The 20783-nt window shown below is 43.0% G+C and overlaps 1 protein-coding gene across 5 annotated transcripts in view; it reads right to left on the minus strand.

The window, feature by feature from the left end:
• Positions 1 to 7612: 7612 nt before the first annotated feature.
• The window catches only part of NYAP2 (neuronal tyrosine-phosphorylated phosphoinositide-3-kinase adaptor 2), a 140709-nt gene continuing 127538 nt past the window's right edge, over positions 7613 to 20783 (minus strand). For 4 of the 5 annotated variants that reach the window (XM_040567108.1, XM_040567107.1, XM_040567106.1 and 1 more), the window contains one exon: positions 7613 to 11661. In XM_040567108.1, coding sequence (XP_040423042.1) covers positions 11434 to 11661 — 228 coding nt within the window. In that variant the 3' untranslated portion in view covers positions 7613 to 11433. The remainder of the gene's footprint in view (positions 11662 to 20783) is intronic. The other variant, XM_040567109.1, reaches the window with a different exon arrangement.

Raw genomic sequence — 20783 nt, forward strand, 5'->3', positions numbered from 1 at the left:
GCTAATTTGGATTAAAACTTGTCGAAATGTGAAATTTCTTTTTGGTAGCAAGTCTCAAAATATCACGTGTATTTGAATGCCCAAACCAGATGGAAAGTAGAGGAATCTGAAATTTTTTGGAAAAAAAAATTACATGAAGTGTTACTTAGTTCATTTCAAAAAATGTTATTATGAAGGGTTCTCAGCATTTCTCAGACAGACGTTCAGAGTATTAATTCAGACAGCATACTAGAGATTTATACATCTCTCTGCATCTATAAAAATAGCCACAAGTGATAAAACAGAGGAGAGCTTCTGAGTAGAAATGAAATGCCAGCAAGAGTACAAGGCAGAACACGTGGTAACTGGTCAAATTCCCAGTACCTTTCAGTCCATAGCACTAAATCCCTGACACGTGTTGGTAAAACCATTCTAGAATCATCTGTGGTAACTACGTGCAGTACCTGTTTCTGAAGTGCTTACAGCGATACCCTGGTCACACACAAAGGCACACACAGGAATGCGTACAGTGCCAGAGCAGCCCCTGCTCTGGTGTTCCTTTGAGATGTCTGGGTGGGCTTTCCCTCAAAGATACACCAGCTTTCAGCTTTCCATTCCTCAAAGTGATTCTGCAAACCCAAAAGAGTGCTGCAAGATGCTCTAAACAGGATATTCAGGGTCTAGGAGATGCCTAGTTAGAATCATAGAATATCCCGAGTTGGAAGGGACCCATAAGGATCATCAAGTCCAACTCCTGGCACCGCACAGGTCTGCCCAAAAGTTTAGACCATGTGACTAAGTGCACAGTCCAATCTCTTAAATTCAGACAGGCTTGGTGCAGTGACTACTTCACTGGGGAGCCTGTTCCACTGTGCAACCACTCTTTCGGTGAAGAACCTCTTCCTGATGTCTAGCCTAAACTTCCCCTGCCTCAGCTTAACACCGTTCCCATAGGTCCTATCACTGGTGTTTATGGAGAATAGGTCATCTGCCTCTCCACTCCCCCTCATGAGGAAGCTGCAGGCCGCGATGAGGTCCCCCCTCAGCCTCCTCTTCTCCAGGCTGAACAGGCCCAGTGACCTCAGCCACTCCTCATATGTCTTCCCCTCTAGGCCCTTCACCATCTTCATCACCCTCCTCCAGACACTCTCCAACAGTTTAATGTCCTTTTTGTACTGTGGTGCCCAGAACTGCACACAGTACTCGAGGTGAGGCCGCACCAGCGCAGAGTAGAGCGGGACAATCACTTCCCTCGACCGACTAGCAATGCCGTGCTTGATGCACCCCAGGATACGGTTGGCCCTCCTGGCTGCCAGGGCACACTGCTGGCTCATATTCAACTTGCTGTCAACCACAACCCCCAGATCCCTCTCTGCGGGGCTGCTCTCCAGCGTCTCATCACCCAGTCTGTACGTATAGCCAGGGTTGCCCCGTCCCAGGTGCAGGACCCGGCACTTGCTTTTGTTAAACTTCATGTGGTTGGTGATCGCCCAGCTCTCCAATCTGTCCAGATCTCTCTGCAAGGCCTTTCCACCCTCATCCGAGTCCACAACTCCTCCAAGTTTGGTGTCGTCGGCAAATTTGCTCAAAACACCTTCTAGTGCTACATCCAAATCATTTATAAAAACATTGAAGAGGACTGGCCCTAAAATGGAGCCTTGAGGGACCCCACTAGTGACCATCCGCCAGCCAGATGTGGCCCCGTTTATCACAACCCTTTGAGCCCTGCCCGTCAGCCAATTGCTCACCCATCGTATGATGTTTTTGTTTAGCTGTATGCTGGACTTTTTGTCCAGTAGGATCCTATGGGAAACCATGTCAAAAGCTTTGCTGAAGTCCAAAAAGATCACATCAGCTGGTTTCCCTTGATCGACTAGATGGGTGATCTTATCATAAAAAGAAATCAAATTTGTTAGGCAGGACCTACCCCTCATGAACCCATGTTGGCTGGGACCAATGACTGCATTGTCCCCCAGGTGCGCTTCAATAACTTCAAGGATCATCCTCTCCATAATTTTACCAGGCACTGACGTGAGACTGACAGGCCTGTACTTGCCAGGGTCTTCTTTCTTACCCTTCTTGAAAATTGGCACAACATTTGCCAGCTTCCAGTCCAATGGGACCTCTCCAGATTCCCAAGATCGTTGAAAAATAATTGAGAGAGGTCCCGCGATGATGTCAGCCAGCTCTTTAGGCACCCTGGGATGAATTCCATCCAGACCCATGGACTTGTATGGATCCAGGTGGAGCAGCAAATCCCGCACACGTTCAGGGTCAGGCGCACACGTTCAGGGTTGGATTACCATTATAGATGCTCATTTTCAAACATTTGACTCAGTGTACAGTACCGCAGGTTTTCCCCTGCTGACCACACTCTCCTTGTCTTGCATTGGCAGGTCCTGATTGAGGCATTGCTTGCAGCCTTGAATACCCTGAACACATAGGATTTCAGTTATTTTGAATATTTCATCTCTTCTTCTGGGGTACCACTAGATTATGTGCCTTTTAAGAAGTTAGGCCAGACATACTGTCACAATGTTCAAAGGGAAAAATGGCCAGAACATAGCAGGAAGGTTTACAGATGGTGTGTGCGGAAATTTCAGTTGGAACAATTCAGAGGGTGAAGCAACATCCCCACAGTTCATATGGTTATAACAGCACAGCAGAAATGTATGCCAGGAGGACACAATGTTTTCCCCTGGTGCATTCATTCTTTTGAATCAGTCTTTATTTTTTATTCCTGCTTGACTGTCTTCCACTGCTTGAAAATACACAAAAGAGGCCTCATATCTGTATCGTTCAGAAATCTCTCGACCTTCATGTCAGTCTAGAACAGCATCTGCTGCTGCCTAGCCCAGAAACCAGCATCCAGGGGGTGATGGCACAGACTGGGGCGAACACAACCTTACAGCCTGCTGCAAATCAGTCAGACAAAATTTTGCATGGAGACCTCATCACGGCTCCACTTCCCAAACCCATTGCTCCCAATGCCACAGTGTGCCCCAGCACAGCCCAGCTCACTACAGCCACCTGTAGGGAAGTGCCAGCGGCCCTGCTGGAGCTCACTGCCTTACTACCTGACAAGCCAGGCACTGTCCGGCCAGGCAAACACTTGCCACAGAGAATTTATCCTGTCAGGTTATTGCATATGCAGTTTCTGTCACTATATCACGACCTTTCTCACACACAGGATAAGAGCCAGGGGAAACAAAGTGTTGGGTTCAGACTTCTTGGATGGACCACACAGCAGAAACTCAGGTGAGACTAAAAGCCAGGCAGAAAGTTAATGCCCCTACACTAGAGATTCAGTTGTTGTGTTTACAAGAACAGCTAACAAAAACCTGAAGAATTTAGGAAGGAAAAGAGCTCTTTGATGGGAGCCGAATTCCACAGGAGTTACTTTGAATTACACCAGCCAGCTGGAGACCCAGGGAAGGCTGATTTTCCATTGCCTGGCACCTTGTAGAATCATTTACACTCTTCAAGTGAACATAAAAAAGTTACCAACCATAACAACACCATTTAACACCCACTTTGTAGAGGTGCTAATGTCTAAACAAAGTATAAGGTCATAGAGCACACGGCCCAGAGAAATTCAATTAGGAGTGGTGGCTGAGGAAGTGCAGGCTCCCCTCCTGCACTGACAGCCAGGGCACGCCTCCCCCACCTCCCCAGACGGTGCACCGCCTTTCTGTGGGAACATGGCACAGTGGTCAAATAATTTTTCAGAGTTTACCTTTTGGTGGGTGTCACACATGCCGGAGAACTGCACCCCTGTGATCTCCCGTCATCGGGGCTGATGTTTCTGAGATGGCCACAGTGCTCTGCCTGTTTTCACCTCAGCTGGCACAGGGCCTGTCCCCACAGGAAACATGCAGAACGCCGCCATTATCTGAAATGAGAGCACAGAAGGGAGGTTGGGATGCTTCCTCAAGATGGCGGGCATGACCCACAGGAATCGTCAGCCCAAAGCCCACTTGGCAGACCTGAGCATGGGGTAGCTGTGCCCCTGCTTGTTTCACAGGCTGAAGACCAGGGCTCTGGCTGCCGGCTCACCTCAGTGGCTTTCTTGCACTGGAGCCTGACGTTTACCATTTGCCGCCATTTTCCCAGCCATTTCTCACTCCCTAACTGCAACCACCACACTCCCTCAACCTGGTTGTCAAGGCATGAGAGCCTGTCCCTCACGGTGGGGCTGTCAGCCAGGGAGCCCGAGCTGCTTCCCCCTGTCCTCCTCAGGATGGGGCCCTTCTGTGGTGGCCACCTCATGCCTTTTCATCTTCCTGGAATGCCTGGATTTTTATTTTTTATTTTTATTTTTTTTTAATGTAACCTTGAGGCAGCAGTTTTATTTTTATTTTGGTTACATCTGTAAAGATGTACATCTATAAATGTGAAGTGGTTTAATCCAATGCATTTCACGTTTCTCTCAAGGATTTAGAAAATGTTTCTACTAAATTCAAATTGCATCTCAGAGTAAATCATGTATTCTGGTAAAATGATCCAGTCACATATTATGGCTGGATTTGGATCAAGTGAAGCCTCTGAGCACAAGGCCCAGTCGTGCCAGAAGCACATGTACCACCACTGGCCTGCCAAAGGAAAAGCGACCCAGCTCCCTGAGAAGCCCAACCCCAGAAGACCATCCTCTCCCAAATCTCATCATCTCCTGTCATCCCAGCTGATGTGCCCTACACTACCTCCTACAATGCCCCTGCTCCTCAGAGGCTGCAGTGAGCTCCCAGCAGGTTTGTCACCCATTTTGCTGCCTCCAACCCCAGGGCCAGGAACAGTGCAGGAAGGTGCCAGGTCCACACCCATACCTTGCTTGAAGGTGAAGCTCTTGGACTCCTCTGCCAGCTTCCTCGGGGCTAGGAGAGGTAGGCAGAGCTCCTGAGCCACCACTGCGGGCTGCTCATGGCGCAAGAGACGTGCAAGAGAGAGGTGAGAGCTGGGGGAGAAGGTGTATGGGAAAAGTTGTCCTTAGTTTTAATATACTTCATTTTACTTCCTCCTGGCCTGCGTTGATGTCCTGCCAGCTGCAGTCAGAGAACCTCTCCCCTAATGCCTACTCTTTCTATTCCTCCACCCAAAGTTGCTTTTGGGGTGAGGATGTTAGAGCCCAGGAGAAATGTGACCATCAGCCTAGCCATTAGCTTCGCTGCTGACTGGCTAGTATGCCAGTAGCCATGGCCCAGTATGTAGCTTCTCAGTACCTCCAAGTTTCATCCACTCTTTTTAGGCAGGTCTGAATCCCTTCATAAAGCTTGCTGTATATACACTCAGGGCAGCAGCGATAAATGCTATTATTTAAAATGAAATTTATGATGCTTCTTGCTCCTGCTTTCTTTGTACATTTTCATGAAGGATTAGCGAGCATGGAGCCAGCTGAGAACAGAGTACAACACTATAAGGAACAAAAGAGGAGAGGGGAACTCTCACTGGTACCTACGAATATATTTCCCAAAGCACACCATGAAAGAAATGATTGAGACAGAAAGAGAGAAGAGGACAAAGAAAGATGATGCCACAGGTGGGGAGAGCACTAAAACAATCACCCATCATTGTGCCAAAAATCTCAATTAATAGGTGACAGGTACGTAATTTTGTTTTAAAGGCAAAAATGTACCATAAAAGAGATGTTGGCAGGTTTAGAAAATAAATGCCAAATGTGTTCAGTCTTGCCTTTGAGCAGTGTTTCTTTTCAGTTGTCTTTAGTTTTTGTAAATTTTATTTAGTTTCCTGCAGTTCCCTTGCCAGCTCTGTCAGCTCTGGCCATAGATCAGAGGGATGTTGGCCCATCACTCCTCTAACGGCTGCTCGACTTCTCCGCTTTGCTCAGGGCAGGTTACTTGTTCCCCAGCAAGACAGGCCCCTGCCTGCTTTAATTGCTTCGCAGCCACTCTGGCACCAGCTAAGGTCACTCTGAATGACTGCAGCGAAGAAACAGCAGTAACTCCAGCCAGTGTTATTGTGACAGCTTTTAAAATGCAAAGGGAGCAGAGACCCAAGATATAGCACTGCAGACACCTTTCAACTTTCAAATAAACTTAGAGAAAATGCAAGTGTAAAACTCAACCATTGCTTTTTATGGTCTTGTCTCCTTTTAATTTAAACCTTTTCTGTTTAAGAAACAATGGCACATAGAAAGTGTTTCTGCAGTGGCAAAGCAAGCCAATGCACATATTCTAAATAGGAAAAAAAATCTGATTTTGCCCCAGATTTATGCTCCTTGCCGCATTTGGCAATCCTCCCCTTTCATTCCTTCTCTGGTTCAGTTGCCACTGCCTCCAGCAGTAGTCAGGCATGGCATGGGGAGGGCACGGATGTTGGGGGGGCATGCTGGAAGGTCTTTAGAAAGGAGCTAGGAGGCTGGACTTTGTGAACTGTCCTGCTGAAAAGAATAGACACAATCTGACTCTTAAACTGACAGAAAAATCCCTTGTCCTCTTTTAGGTCTGGAGATCTTTGGAGAAATCCCTGCAAAACCTTGTTCTGTTCATTTCTAGTCATCCCTGTAAGATTTCCCTGTAAAATACCAAGCCTAGGACAAAAGGCCGCAGTTTGCTGTGGAGGGTGAGTCACTCTGAATGTCCATGGCAGTGGCTGCAGAGAGGAAGAGGAGCAGAAGGAGGTAGCGAAGCTCTTCAGCTGTTTCACAGGCATTAGCAGTGGGGTTGCTGCTGAAGAGAGAGGGGCTGTGCCTCAGGGAAACCATGTGGGTCCGGGAGCAGGAAAGCTCTTGGAAAGTACTTTTTGGATATCTGCAACCTGATTCAGAATCAGCTCCTGCAGAAGACAACCAAAAGAGTCCCACTAGATCAGTTCTGCATACAGATACATACAAACATGAATAATGTAGCACTGGTGTCAGTGCTACAGAAAGAACATTACTGCTCCTTACTGGGTTCTTTTTTAAATAGTTGCTTACTTGCTCTTGGAATCTTTATATTATAAAATCTCATCTTGAAAATTTAGGATGGGAGATTCTTAGTTACAGAATCCAGTCTACAAAACCTCAAAAAAATCCACGTAATGAAAAACAGCACTAGAATATCAGTATCATTTGCAAGGTTGTACAGGTGCTCTCCTTCCTCCACAGCTCCTGTCCTGTCCCCCATGGAAGTCCGCTGGTAGGACTGGGATTTACATCCCAATTTACATCCCAATAGGAGTAAAGCTTCTGGCTGGATCCACATAAAATTACACTGACTTTTAGATAGGTTTTTTAGATCTTTATGGAGGGTATGATGGGTCCTTCTCCCCTTAGTGGATATTCTACAAATGGGGAGATCTCCAAAGAACAGTCTTTGATGTGACCATCTTCCGTCCCAAACTCTGATAGGTACTTGAAGAAAAAACTTCTGGATGCTCTTCAGAGAAATCTTATCCTGAGCATTTACTGGAGGATGGCACTCATGGCACTAGATGCAACCAGGCATGTCTTGCAAATACTAACCTATTAAAGCAATTCATTGATTTCCCTCAACAAATGATGCAATTACGAATGTGCGTAGGGAATTCTATAAATACACATCTATGACTTGACTTTCCTTCCAAGCACTCTCTGCCTAATCCCTAGTGAACAACACAGCTTTAAGATGAAACCATTGAATGAAAATGAACAGCCAAATATTTTAAACTATTGCTTTTTATTATAATTACACTGGAGCACAAATAAATAAGCACTAAAATATTGTAAAATATTGTCAATGCACTAAAGAAAGCAGAATTGATCTTCAAACAACATCTTATTACTTCAGAAGTATCAAAGTACATTTAATTACATCTTACCTAAAAAAATCAAGTACAAAAATGAAAAGAAAATTAATACGTATTTATACTGTGTATATAGAAACGGCTAGTAATATATGATTACAGTTAGCCTCTAGCTACTCCTTACTCCTACACAATCTCAGGCACATACCTGACAATTTCTAATGAAATATGAAAAAAAGCAACATGACATTCAATTTTAAGATATTGGTAAATGTATTACATTGGAATGAACACAGAATGATTTCATTTTATTTAAAAACCCTGTCATTTAAAAACATAGTGCTGTTGTCCACTTAAAAAGAAACAACCCAAACAAACAAAAAAACATACCATTTTATACCATTTGCTTTAATTTGTCATAAGGAGCAATAAAGTAGACATACATTGGCTAATATACGTAAACACATTTTTAGTGCAAGAATAACAAGACCTGTGACTTTACTGTGCTTTCTTGAAATCACAGTGCACTTTACACAAATTGCTACACAATAATGTTTAACTTCAGGAGTTTAAAGCAAAATAAGTGCATACCAAACAATTTCATATATACAGTCTTCATAAGTGTGTGAATATATGTGATCTGTATGTATATACAGATTGCATATTTATACAGACTACAGCTTCAATGAGTGCGTGTAACTAAGCACTGTCATTCACCCTGTGACACAGAAACTGCTGAGACAATAGGTGACGTGGGAAATGTGTGAACAGCATTTTGACAGCACGCTCTGGGCAGTACGACGCACCTTTTACTCGAGCGATGGGGCGAGCCAGCAATCACCGGACAGAAGGAAACACTTGTCGAGCCCAGGCTTTGTCTGTGACCTTTGGAAATCACTCAGCCTAAGCCTCACTCCCCTCCTCTGTAAAATGATTCTCGCAAGCGTGAGGTTCAGTCCACATTTCTAAAGTGCTTGGAAGGTAAGTGCTAAGTTATATTTTACTTTTCATGTGGTGTCGCACTTTAAAACAAAAAGCCATTGTTTCCATGGGATACAATGGAGGTCTGGAAGCACATGGGCAGTTATTTAAGGACAACATAAATAGCATTGAGTAATAGAAGCAAAACATTGAGTGGCTTTTATGGCAGGCTGAATGTACAAGCAAGTCTATGTACGACAAGAATGCTTCAATTCCCTGATCATTATTCCTATTACGCATTGATATGAGAAGGACACAACATGAACAAACACTATTAAACACGGTAACTGTTCACATTAATGTTTGCCATCCTCCAAAGGGTTTGACACCGCAGTGCCCGTGCATACCCACGGGTCTGGACTGCAAAGCCAGTGCTTCGGCAGGGCTTTGAAGTGACTGCTCCAGGAGGAGAGCAGCGCAGAGAAGAAGTACCGGGACTGCCTGAACGCTGGCTTTGCTTTTTTTGCCAGAGATTTAGTGCAGCGGAGGGAAAGGGTTGAGCTGAGTATTTCACACATGGTTATGAGAAGTTCTTCTCTTGCCACATAACAAGGAAGACAAAGCATAAATGCTTTCTGAACAATGAACCTGTTATCTCAACAGATTTCTCACGACTAACAAGTCGTCTTCTTTCCAGGAGATTCTGGAACTTTGCGAGATCTCTTGAGTTTTTCTTCTGCCATTTTCTTTCTTTAAAAAAAGAGAATAAGCAGAATGTACAGTTGGTGTCGTGGATGTAACATGTATTCAAAGATTCCTTCACAGCCTCTGGAGTTTTTCATTTCTTCTGTCATTTGGGCTGTGAGGGGCTCTTTAAATCTGCATTTCAATTGCGTACCCATTCCAGCCACTGTATATTCATAACACACACAAATATTTAATGCACACATTTATGAGTATAAATAGAGAGATACATGCATATATACATATATATGTGTGTATACATATGCATATATACATACACAATAATGCTAATATACATACGCACATATAAACACACACTTTATCTTTTACAGAAATCTCAGTTTGGACATCAAAATATACATTAGTTAGTTATAAAATATTTAAAAACTTTATTTCAGAGGCTGAAAAGAAACTACTACTGATAAAGCATTACTCAAACTCAAAATTTTAGCAATATAGATTACAAAAACCTTCTAAAATTTGATATTTTTGGTTTTTTTTGATCAGCAATTACAGCTGTGGCAATGCTGTCAATAGAATTTCAAAGAAAAGCCAATATAACAAGAAGTTTCAAACAACACACCTTTTCTTCTCAGAGAATATAATACTAAAATGATTGTTTTAAAGAGGAACTTTTGTGCTACCAAATTTCAGACACATAGAAATTTAAATATACAAAATATATGCCATAGATTTTTTTTTCCATTCCACAATTCCACAGCAGTACAAGTTTCCCTCGTTCTCAACAGCTTCTTTTGGAAGATTTTTCACCTCATAGATTTCACCCTCATAATCAGCGTAAGCCATCTTTTTCTCCCGTTAAAACCAGGAGGTCATAATTCTTTGGTCATGACATAATATTCTGCTAAAGTGGGTGTGATATAATACAGGATTGTAAGCCAATTGCAGAGGCAGCCAGGGAGATGACGTGGCGTACCTGGGAGGATGGTTATATGGCCTCTGCTCCAAAACCACATGAAATCAACGGAGATCTCCCTACCAGCTTTTGGGGGTCTGAATGCCAGTCTTCATAGGTAACACAAGGTAACCTGACACAGGACGTGTTGCTGGATTTAAAACTAATAAACATGTAAACAGGTTTTGTCACCTTTATTTTCTGGACCAAAAACAAATGCGGACAGGAGCCGTGGCTGCAGGGCCACGGCCTTGACCTGCTAACAACTGGGGCTCCTCGCCACGGGCTGTACAACACTCAGTCACAGTGAACCATGGTCTCCACTAGCCAGCTGAAGGTCATGAAGGAGGAGGTTCTGTCGCAGGCTTTTCTGCAGAAAATTTAGTTTCCCTTCTTGGCCAAATAATTATAGCTGGAGATTTTAATAACTGATCAGGATAAAACCAAGGGAATTTATGTGATTACGAGAAAACTGATGCAGAACAATTTGTGTTGTAAATGCAACTTGGGCATCCACATCGAGCACTTGTATTTGCATTGCTTGCAGTTTTGTTGTTTCCCACCAAAACTCTCTCCCTTGTCCAGCCCTCCCCCAAAATAGCTAAGGATGTCTAATGAGCACAACTCTAGGTAACTTCTACAGCCCTAGCACCGAGTTGTTTTGTACATTGTCATGTTAAACAAAAGGTACAACCACATGCTTTTGTACAGAGACCAAATCTAGGCAGGTAAGAGAAATAAAATGGTGGGGGGGAAGGAGGTCAGGGGGGAGCGTTAGAATACCACATAGAAAATAGTTAATAAAACAGTATAACAGTAACATTATATAGTAAAATTCTTCATAAATTTTTTTGAATTTATAGATATATATATATTTAAGCAGTGTCATTAGTTTGGGTGTTTTCAATATATCGGCAAAATATTTACATTCTGATATCTTCTGGATCCAAAAAAATCCTGGATAAATACGTATGCCTTAATCCAGTCAGAAACTTAAATCTCTTGATTGACAGGTGAGCACTGTATGGGTGTGTTTCTTCCTACGAAGTTCACCACCTGCAGGTAAGTCTTATGCTAGAGCCTTTGCCTTATTAAGAAAGCTGGCTACCTGTGCATGGTGCAACATGGTGGAGAGGGCATCCTCCACACGCCTGTCAAATTGCAGTGTCCCAGAAAACAGTCTGTTGTTTGGAGTAAGGAGGAGGGCTGTATTTCTTGGTCCCGGTATTCTTTTTCCAACTCGGCAAAATAGGCATGCTGTCCTGTTTGCAGAGTCCTTTTTCTGATTTCTGTCGAGCTTTTATTTCTTTGCAGAGACAACGTTTTTTCTCAATCATATCCAGCATTGTATGGTCCCCTTGCAACCACTGCATACATGTCACCTGTTAGGGGGAAAAAAGGATAGAAAGAAAGGAAAAAGAAAAAGCATACAAATAACTATTTGGCCATGAATTGACGACATTGTTTCTTTCCAAGTTAGCATTACTCTTGAAATACTCTCATTTGTCTCATGAACAAAAAATCTCTATGCCAACAACAGAAACAAAGTCAGTCTTCACTTCTAACTACTACCCTATGGGAAAAAAAATGGTAATAAAAGGTCCCCTTTCTAACTTCTCCAGAGCACTGAAAGCTAATAAAGATAAATGTTTTCAGCAAACTAGCACTACTTGGATTTTAAATGATGGAATAGATCTTAAAAAGGCACATGGATCTTAACAATGTCCTTAAGTTGTGGAAATAAAAAATTCTATACACTCAAAACCATGTTTTATATTGCTTTCCAAATCCAATCTGTCACATTAAAAGCATGGTGTTAACACTTGTGAGTATCAAGCTAAATATAACTCTGTGTTTAATTTTTTTTTAAATGATTTAATGAACTCCATGTGAATTATATGGATTAACCTATCCTCCTCTATGATGATATTTCATTAACTGGAAAGCATCAACTGTTTAGAAACTCCATGTCTTCACACATATAGAATATTTCAAAACATGATCCTGATCCAGAAAAAGAGGTTAGCATATGTTTAGTTGTAAGTATATGTCACAGCCCCGCCAAAGCCTGAGAAAGTGGCTTCATTAGAGTTCAGTGGGGTGCTCACATGATTGAAAATGTGTGTGCCTTCAAATGCTTTAGACTGGAACTGAAATGCCAAACACTAAACTATCTTGAAAGGGCTTATCGTATTGGATCACACACTATACCTGCAGAACAGAGAACTTCCTCTGAGCACTTACTTGCAAATATGAAGTGATTTCTTAAGTCTCCCAAAATCTACTTTCCACATTAGTCATAAATTAAGGATTTGTAAGTAAATGCATGCTATACATTTGAAGGGGCTGTCCAAGTACATCTCTGATCTTGTCATGCAAATGCACATGTATAGTAATACTTTGGCAGCATTTTATGATTCATGAAGGAAACGTGTGTTTATTATTAGGAGTATGTGAGTATATTCAACAATGCATATACGTTTCGATTACAAATCTGAAAATGCTAAGTGTGGGCATGCACCAAGTTCCTAGCACTGGGGATTGGTCTTCTTAGAAGCCAACAAAGAAACTGTCATTGACTGCTACAGCTTTTGTGGTCAGCTTGAAATGCATTTAGCTTTTATGGATAAATAGATAATGTTCAGATTATAGCAAAAAATAAAGCAAAAGGAATAAACGTGAACAAGAAAAGGTAAAAACAAACAATGCAGCCAAACAGAAAAATAAAGAGAATACAGAAATGTAGTGTTTTTCAAAAAATACATGTAACAGAATGTTTTTAATGGCTGACACAGAATAAAAGAATTTCTGATAAAATTACCTTTCTTTATGAAACAAAAACAAGTTTACCTTGCCTTATACATTAAATAGTATTTTGGGTACCTTGCTTTATACATTACATAGTATTTCAGGTAGACCACAATAGGAGCTTTGCTCTCAAATGTTCTTAAGAATTTAGAGTTACAGGGCAAAGTATCTGTGGGGTATCCTACTGCACGGATGAACTAAAAGACTTCTGGAAGCCCACCACGCCTGCTCTTTCTAATCCCATCCTTGGGTTTCACCTCAGCGGTGATCTAACATGGTGCAGGTGTGAGGCATGCCATCTGCCACGACCTTCAGACTTTCTCTCTTTGGGTGCCCAGGCCTGGTCCAAAACTCACCGAAACGGAGATACTTGTTCCTCCCCGCCCCCCGGGCGACTCCACGCATCTTTGGACGAGGCCCAATGTGGGGCAGATTTCCTGCCACGCTATTCATCGGTGACGTGTTACTTACTACTTACGCAGCAGTGTCTTCGCTTTGGCTGGGTCCTCCTATGTGGGGCAGCACAGGGACAACACAAGTCTGCACACAATTTGTTAAACACAACATGGACAACACATGGTGGCACACCACCTTCTGGGCTGAACCTGAAGACAACAGCACTTGGGTGCCGACTGCCTCTTGCAGACATCGGGAGCACCTTCTCCTCCACAACCATCCCATCAGCAAACAGCACACTAACACCAGCCCCTTGCTGCCTGCTGCTCGCTTCAGTTCCCCTGCATCACGAGCACAGCCCTGGCACGTCCGACAGTGCAAGGTGCTACCACCACGCCACCCACGCTCCCGCCATCACACTACGTGCGGAGTTGCCAGCACAGCGTCTTCTGGTAGCTAATCCCCTTTACAGGATGCAAGGGCTCTGAAGTGGGATTTTGACATGCTAAGCTCTAAAATACCAGTTGCAGCCTCCCAAAGATAGAAATGGTGTTGCAGAATGTATCAGTTACACCGACACTCTGCCACCCCCTTAAACAACAGCCCCTAAAATAAACCTAAGTGTAGACAGCTCCCAAATCCTTTTTTATACTGGCCACCATATTGCGTAGCAGTTAGAGAATCACTTACTATGACGAGTTTGAGTATTTCCACATTCCAGGACAGAGGTTTTTAAGACTAGTGGTTTTTTCAATGTTATTTTTGCTTGAGGGCTAAGCCTTCCATACCATACACAGGTATGACAATAATCATAGAATCATAGAAACACGAGGTTGGAAAGGACCTACAAGATCATGTAGTCCAACCATCCTCCTATCACCAATACTACCCACTAAGCTACTACAGCACATCTTGTAGCACATTGTCGACGTGTTTCTTGAACACCACAAGGGACGGTGACTCCACCACCCCCCTGGGCAGGCCGTTCCAGTACCTGACCACTCTTTGAGAGAAAAAGTGTTTCGTGATATCTAATCTAAATCTCCCCAGGTGAAACTTGTGGCCATTTCCTCAAGTCCTATCTTTAGTTATCTGGGAGAAGAGGCCAACCCCCTCCTCATCACAACCTCCCTTCAGGAAGTTGTAGAGAGCAATGAGGTCTCCCCTCAGCCTCCTCTTCTCCAGACTAAACAACCCCAGCTCCCTCAGCCGCTCCTCATAAGACTTGCGCTTGAGACCCCTCACCAGTTTTGTTGCCCTTCTCTGGACACACTCCAGGGCCTCGATGTCCTTCTTGTAGTGAAGGGCCCATATTGCTAATACGAAATCCCAAAGAGTGTTATCTAAACTTTCAGCGACTGTTGGACAAACCATGGGCACCAAGGCTCCCAAGCCAGCACAGCACTCAGCACACCTGTGAAATCACAGCAATAACCTTTGATGACTTCAGTAGGGCTACTACTGAGGTGTTTAAAGCTCAAGTGTTTAGCACTGTGGACTTAGGCCTAATCCTTTCTGTGACTGCTGAACCGATGGGGCTCACGCTTCGCTCCAGTACTAATTCTTTTCATATCCTCCCTCCTTTCTGGCTTCAGCTGGCTCCTCTGGTCATGCACCAGGTTGTTAATATCACTGCTCTATCATAACAAAGGATTTATTTAATGTGAGAGACACACAAAAAATTAATGATATTACAAGTTAATTTATAGAAAAAAATAGAGCATTCATTCTATGTACAGCTATATGACTCTCCTGTTCCTGGAGGATCCCAGAGCACATGGGACCTGTACGCATCCGGCAGCATGTCAGAGCTTGGCTGCAGATGTGGATGTAGGCACACAGGTGCAAAACCCATCACACTGGTGCTAGCAGCCAACGAGACACAGCACAGGAGAAGCAAAGTCGATTTTGACTGAAGAGTCTTGGCCCAAAGCCTGTTCTTACTGAAAAGGGAAGAAAGAGGCAGCATCTACCATGAGGCCTGTAAGAGCAGGAGGGCTCTCCTGACCACTCCATATCAGGTGGATCAGGCTGCCACACAATCACTCATGAACTGGGAAATTTGCTGATTCTTCTTCTTGTTAAATTATCTGGGGCCTAAGACACAATTTATCTTCAAAATCAGAGAGAGCAAGAATTTTCCTCAAAAATCTTATTTAAAGTAAATGTTTGTTCCAAACTTGAACATCAACAACAACAACAACAAAAAGCAAGAAACCTCTTCCACTACGCAAAAGTGAATTCTTCCACACAGTTTTAAATAATAAGTTTCTGGAAGGCCTTAGGAGATATCAATGTGCTGTCACCTTACTTTTAGTATCTGCCCTTATTCCTCTGATATTTTTATTCCCAAAACATTAGAAGTAACCTTTATGATGATCTGTTAAACACTCTCAGATTTTACGTTGGCAGTGCCACAGAACAAGAAATAACATTATAAACCATCTTTCAATTAAGAAAAAGCGGTAACACCAACAACTTTACACATCCTCAAAACATAATGCAAAATATTTCATCTAAGAAAATCTTTCTGAGTAAAAGATAGAGCCCAAAAGATCACTCCTGGTGAGTGTTTCAATGCTTTATGAAGATCTGAGAGACAAACGAGACAAACCCTATCCCTCGTCACAGGAAGCGTGACTGGTGCATTTTTGTGTGTGTAGGTGCCCCCATTAGCAGTGGGCCTGTCTTTATTTCTTCTTACCTCACTGGACTGATATTTTGCATCATTCTAGAAATACAAGAAACAGTCCCAAGGGTTTACAAATTTGTAGTTAAATTAGATTGCCCTGACCAAGATCACAGAACTGTCTTGGGGCAGTGGTTTGATGGGCAGAACATGTACAGCCCAACAGCTCTTAGAGGACAGGTCCTCCAACCAGAGGGCAGTACGCTCCATAGCTCTCCACCACATCAGAATTTATTGAGAAAAACTCATAATCCTGGAGAAAACCCAGAAGAGGCTTTGGCGAACAGGCAGTGACTCACACTGCCAGGCCCTGCCTGGTGTCACAGCAGACTATTTTCTCCTGCCCTGGCACGGGCTCTGCCCTGGCCCCGGGCACCCCTACAGCTCTGGCAGAGCGATGCCAGCCCCAGCAGCCTGCACCTGCATTGCTCTGCCCATCAGGCAGGCAGCGGGTTCACAAAATGCTCAAATGTGGATGTCTAAGCAAGAAACTTAAATGAAAACTAACATAGTTCTTCCCCTTTTCTTAATTAAGCACAATAGGTTTGTTCAGCAAAGAGAGTAACAGTTATGGATGGCAAAAAGGTAGAAGGAAATACTCTCGAGTAACATGATTAAGCAGCTACTAATGGATGTGATTTTCCACACCTGCTAGCTGGAGTTACAAAGTACAGCAAATATCTTGCATCTCTTTGTTGGTGACAACTGAGAACATGGCATAGGACTTTCTGGCCCTTCAGGAATTGGACTTTCACCCAGAGGACACAATGTGCCACACAAAATGCACGAACGCAGTGCACAAGCAGTTTTTGTGAGTTGCTAAACACATGCACACTACTGAAGAAAGATGCAACGACACCTTTGAGCTTTATACAAACCAAATGATCCCATATAGCACAGCCTTTCCACATGAAAAATAAAAGGGCTGTGAAAAGAAAAATGTGGAAGCCAGACCGAAAATATAGAGTGAAATATCCTCAGCACCAGGCCTGGAACTCTATTTCTTAAGTGTGATTAAATTTTACTTGCTTGTGTGTGACAGATAAATAGATTCATAAATACGCAGATAAGACTCTCTCTTGGCAAAAAGACTTATGTGCAACCTAAGTCCCACTCCTATCCTCTTGTCTCGAACCGAGCCCTGTGAAAGATTAATTCTGAGCCCCACGCTTGGGGCAGGCAGGTGCCCTGCGCTCCTGCTGCACCGGGACAAGAGGAACAAGTGCAGGGTGTGACTCTGCTTGTCCAGACCCAAAGAGCATGGTCCTCGCTGTGGGGTCAGCGGTAGCACAGGGGCCTCTGCTCCCGACTTGCGGACTTCTCTGGAGCCAGGCCAAGCGGTTGAAGCACAGGTTGTATGAATTCATGCTGCTTCCCAGTCATGCTGAGAGGCATTTCAGGAAATGTTTCATTGAAAGGTGCAATACAGTTTCACAAGAGTGCACATGAAAATACGTGCTGCTATAAATTCCATGGGGGAGAAGACTATTACTAGTCACAAAATTCAAAGACGTTGCCCATTTTCATTAATTTTTGAGCAAACTTTTCTAATATTTGAATTGACCACTCAATATTTCATGTTCTGAACACTTCCATGAGTGTTTTCTTTTGTGGTGTATGAACCTTTAATGACCTAAAAGAAGTATTTTTCATTATATGAGGGCTTAGACAATACAAAATCTTATTCTAATGCTTTTCCTTGTGACATCTTGGCTGAAAAGTTCCTGGTTTGCCTATTTTTAATGCTGCTGTTTTTTTGGAAGGTAAATCAGAAGCAATAAATGAGTCCCGTGATACAGTGGTCTTTCCATAATTTGTTCCTAGTACTGTAGGTTCCCAATTACATTGCTGAAATTGTATGGATTATGGGGCTGAAGAAGATACTGCTTTCTCCTGGTCCTTTTGAGTGTCCTCCCTCTCCTATAGGACAGTTTGACTTCACTTACAGGAACGATGGGAAAAACCACATCACACATGTGTGATTGTGGATGCCGTACAAATGCTCTTTTCTTCATGACAACTGCATACCATAGATAAAATGAAAGCCAAAGAGCTGACATGAGGCTGTAACAAAGTGATCTTAAACAAATGCAAATTTTACTGAAATAAAAATATTATCGACATTTGGAGGAGATTATTAGAAATGTCTCCAGTATCAGTACACAAAGTGAGCTATGAGCAGTGCAATCTGTGAGCAGTGCTACACATCACTCAGCAGAGCCAAGCATGCTGGTTTGCCTTGGCAGGCTACAACAAATGAAGAAGAAAGGCTTTCTGAAAGCCACTTACCATCCTCTGGGAGGAAGAGGTACTCCCTCCCTCTCGCCTTTTCTCATACGGGAATTTCCAAACTCTCTTTCCCACTGAAACTCTCGATGGCACTTGCTCTGATGCAGATGGGTCCCAGCCACCCGGCCGGGCAAGGTATTTCCACGCAGGAGGGTGACTCCTAGGAGGTAGCCGTGTGCCACGGGTGCAAGTGGCGGAGGGCCATGGTGAGTAGCAAGAGTTACTTCACGGTGTGTTATCTGATAGTCTTAGCTTGACGTGGAGATCCTCTTAGCACACGTGCCAAAGGGGAGTTGCCCAGTGCAGGAGTTCAGCATGAATCAGGTTTCAAAAGCTCTGAGCGCTGAGGACCTTGCTAGAAGTCAACAGGAATGTGCCCACTGACTTCACAGGTCTAAGAATTCGACTACAGTTTGTTCAGACAAATAGTAAAAAACACTCCAATGTTTTAAAAAGCCTTCTGAAAAGCGGTTGGAAAATGATGCTGGATAAGGTTTCTGTTGCTAACTGCGAGCTATAAACATTGCACTGCACTTAAACGTTGCTAATTCCAGTGGCTGTAAAAGCTGGTAAGTGAGGGTAAAGCTACAGGCTACATCTGCAGCCATATCTCTCTGTGACAGAGGTACTCCGGAAAAATATTGACACAAAAGACCGAGTAATTTGGCCCAGGACAGTTAGCCCGTTATATAGCTCTGTACTGCCACTCAGTTCTTCCATTACTGCTAAATTCAAAACAACAATTGATTATTAACACAGAGGTGATTAAAAGCAGTAGCATGTTCAGGAACACGTGGCATGTGCACCGTGAGCTGTGAAAGCAGACACTCTCCATGCAGCCAGCAGTGCATGGTAACGCTACCAGGGACACTTGTTAACGCGACTGCAAATTCTCTGGAAGTGCCTGAGGTGTTTTCTAGCAGGTGTCCTACGATACCAGCAACCGCATGAAGATGACTGCTGTGCACTCGCATACTCGCATCACAAGCACAGGCACACACCATGTGCTAATCGCCGCACAAACTGCCTGCTCGGTTCTTTCACAACTTCTTCTTTTCAAGAGACACAAGTAAACACTCCATTCTCCCTTGAATAGGGAGGGATATTAACTGAAAAAAGCGTAAACATCTGTATCAATGGCCTGCACTAAGCATATGTTTTCATAAACCTTGATAGCAGTACATTTCTGATTGACACACAGAATACACTGGAAGTGGGAGAAAACACACGTGTTCTGCTTTCTCAAGATTTTTTCCCTCTGCATTTCTAATGCAATACAAGCCACTAATAGCAAATTTTCTATTTTTGTTTTTATAGCAACATCTTTAATGTTACTGGCACAGATCTGGAAATCAACATTTGCCAGTCAGCCTGTTATGTCTGCTGTGGCAGAAATAATGTGTTAGGAACACAGAGTCTTGGTACGAGAATCCAGGTAATAATACATCTAAGCACTGGGAAAGGATTCTCCTATCACACCAGTTTTAATTTTAACAAAATATTTGTGCAGGAAGGAACACCTTGTAACCTTACACCATATATTTAACATTAAAGGAATTCACTGACACCTGCTATTTCAACTTATAAAACTGCACGTGCATCACATTTTAGGGCTATTATACTATTGTAACATAGGAATTGCTGTGTTTAGTGTTTTGATTTCCATTACTCTGAATTTCTAAACTTCTGGGAATATGTTTTCTTCCAAATGATACCACTACAGGAAAAGGAAAAAAAAGAGTCCGTGTAAAAATTGTTCTACCACTTAATGAAGATCCTGTAACTATATGATGCAATATCATAAGAGACCTTTTTTAAATATGGGACTCACTTAAAAACTTACTACATCATCTGTGTTCTACAGCCCAACTGATCCACTACTTAAAATCAGTTTAAAAGAATCTTTGGAACTCCAAGAATTCTCAAAGATTTGAGATTATGAACAATTAATACTTATCCTAACATTAAATTAGCAAATGGTTAGTAAACCATCAGCACCTCTGACTCCAGACCTCCAGTTTCATGATTCATTGCTTCCAATTACTAAATGTCACAGCTACTTTATACAGAATCAGCACTACACACACTCCTATGTCTCAAGTTTTCCAGCTACACTCAGTTTATTGCTGAGGCTATCAATAAAGCAAACTCTAAATGATAAATTCACCATCCTGCATTTCATTTTCACTCTGACAGTCTGGCTATAGATCTTCCTGACCTTGCATTATTAACATATTTGTAAACATGTATCTGTCTCATCTAAGCTAATTTTTTTAAGCCAAACAACTGTCTGAAATGTACTGCTTGATCTGCTATTAGTTA

Source organism: Cygnus olor, chromosome 9, assembly GCF_009769625.2.
Source record: "Cygnus olor isolate bCygOlo1 chromosome 9, bCygOlo1.pri.v2, whole genome shotgun sequence".
NCBI classification, from domain to species: Eukaryota; Metazoa; Chordata; class Aves; order Anseriformes; family Anatidae; genus Cygnus; species Cygnus olor.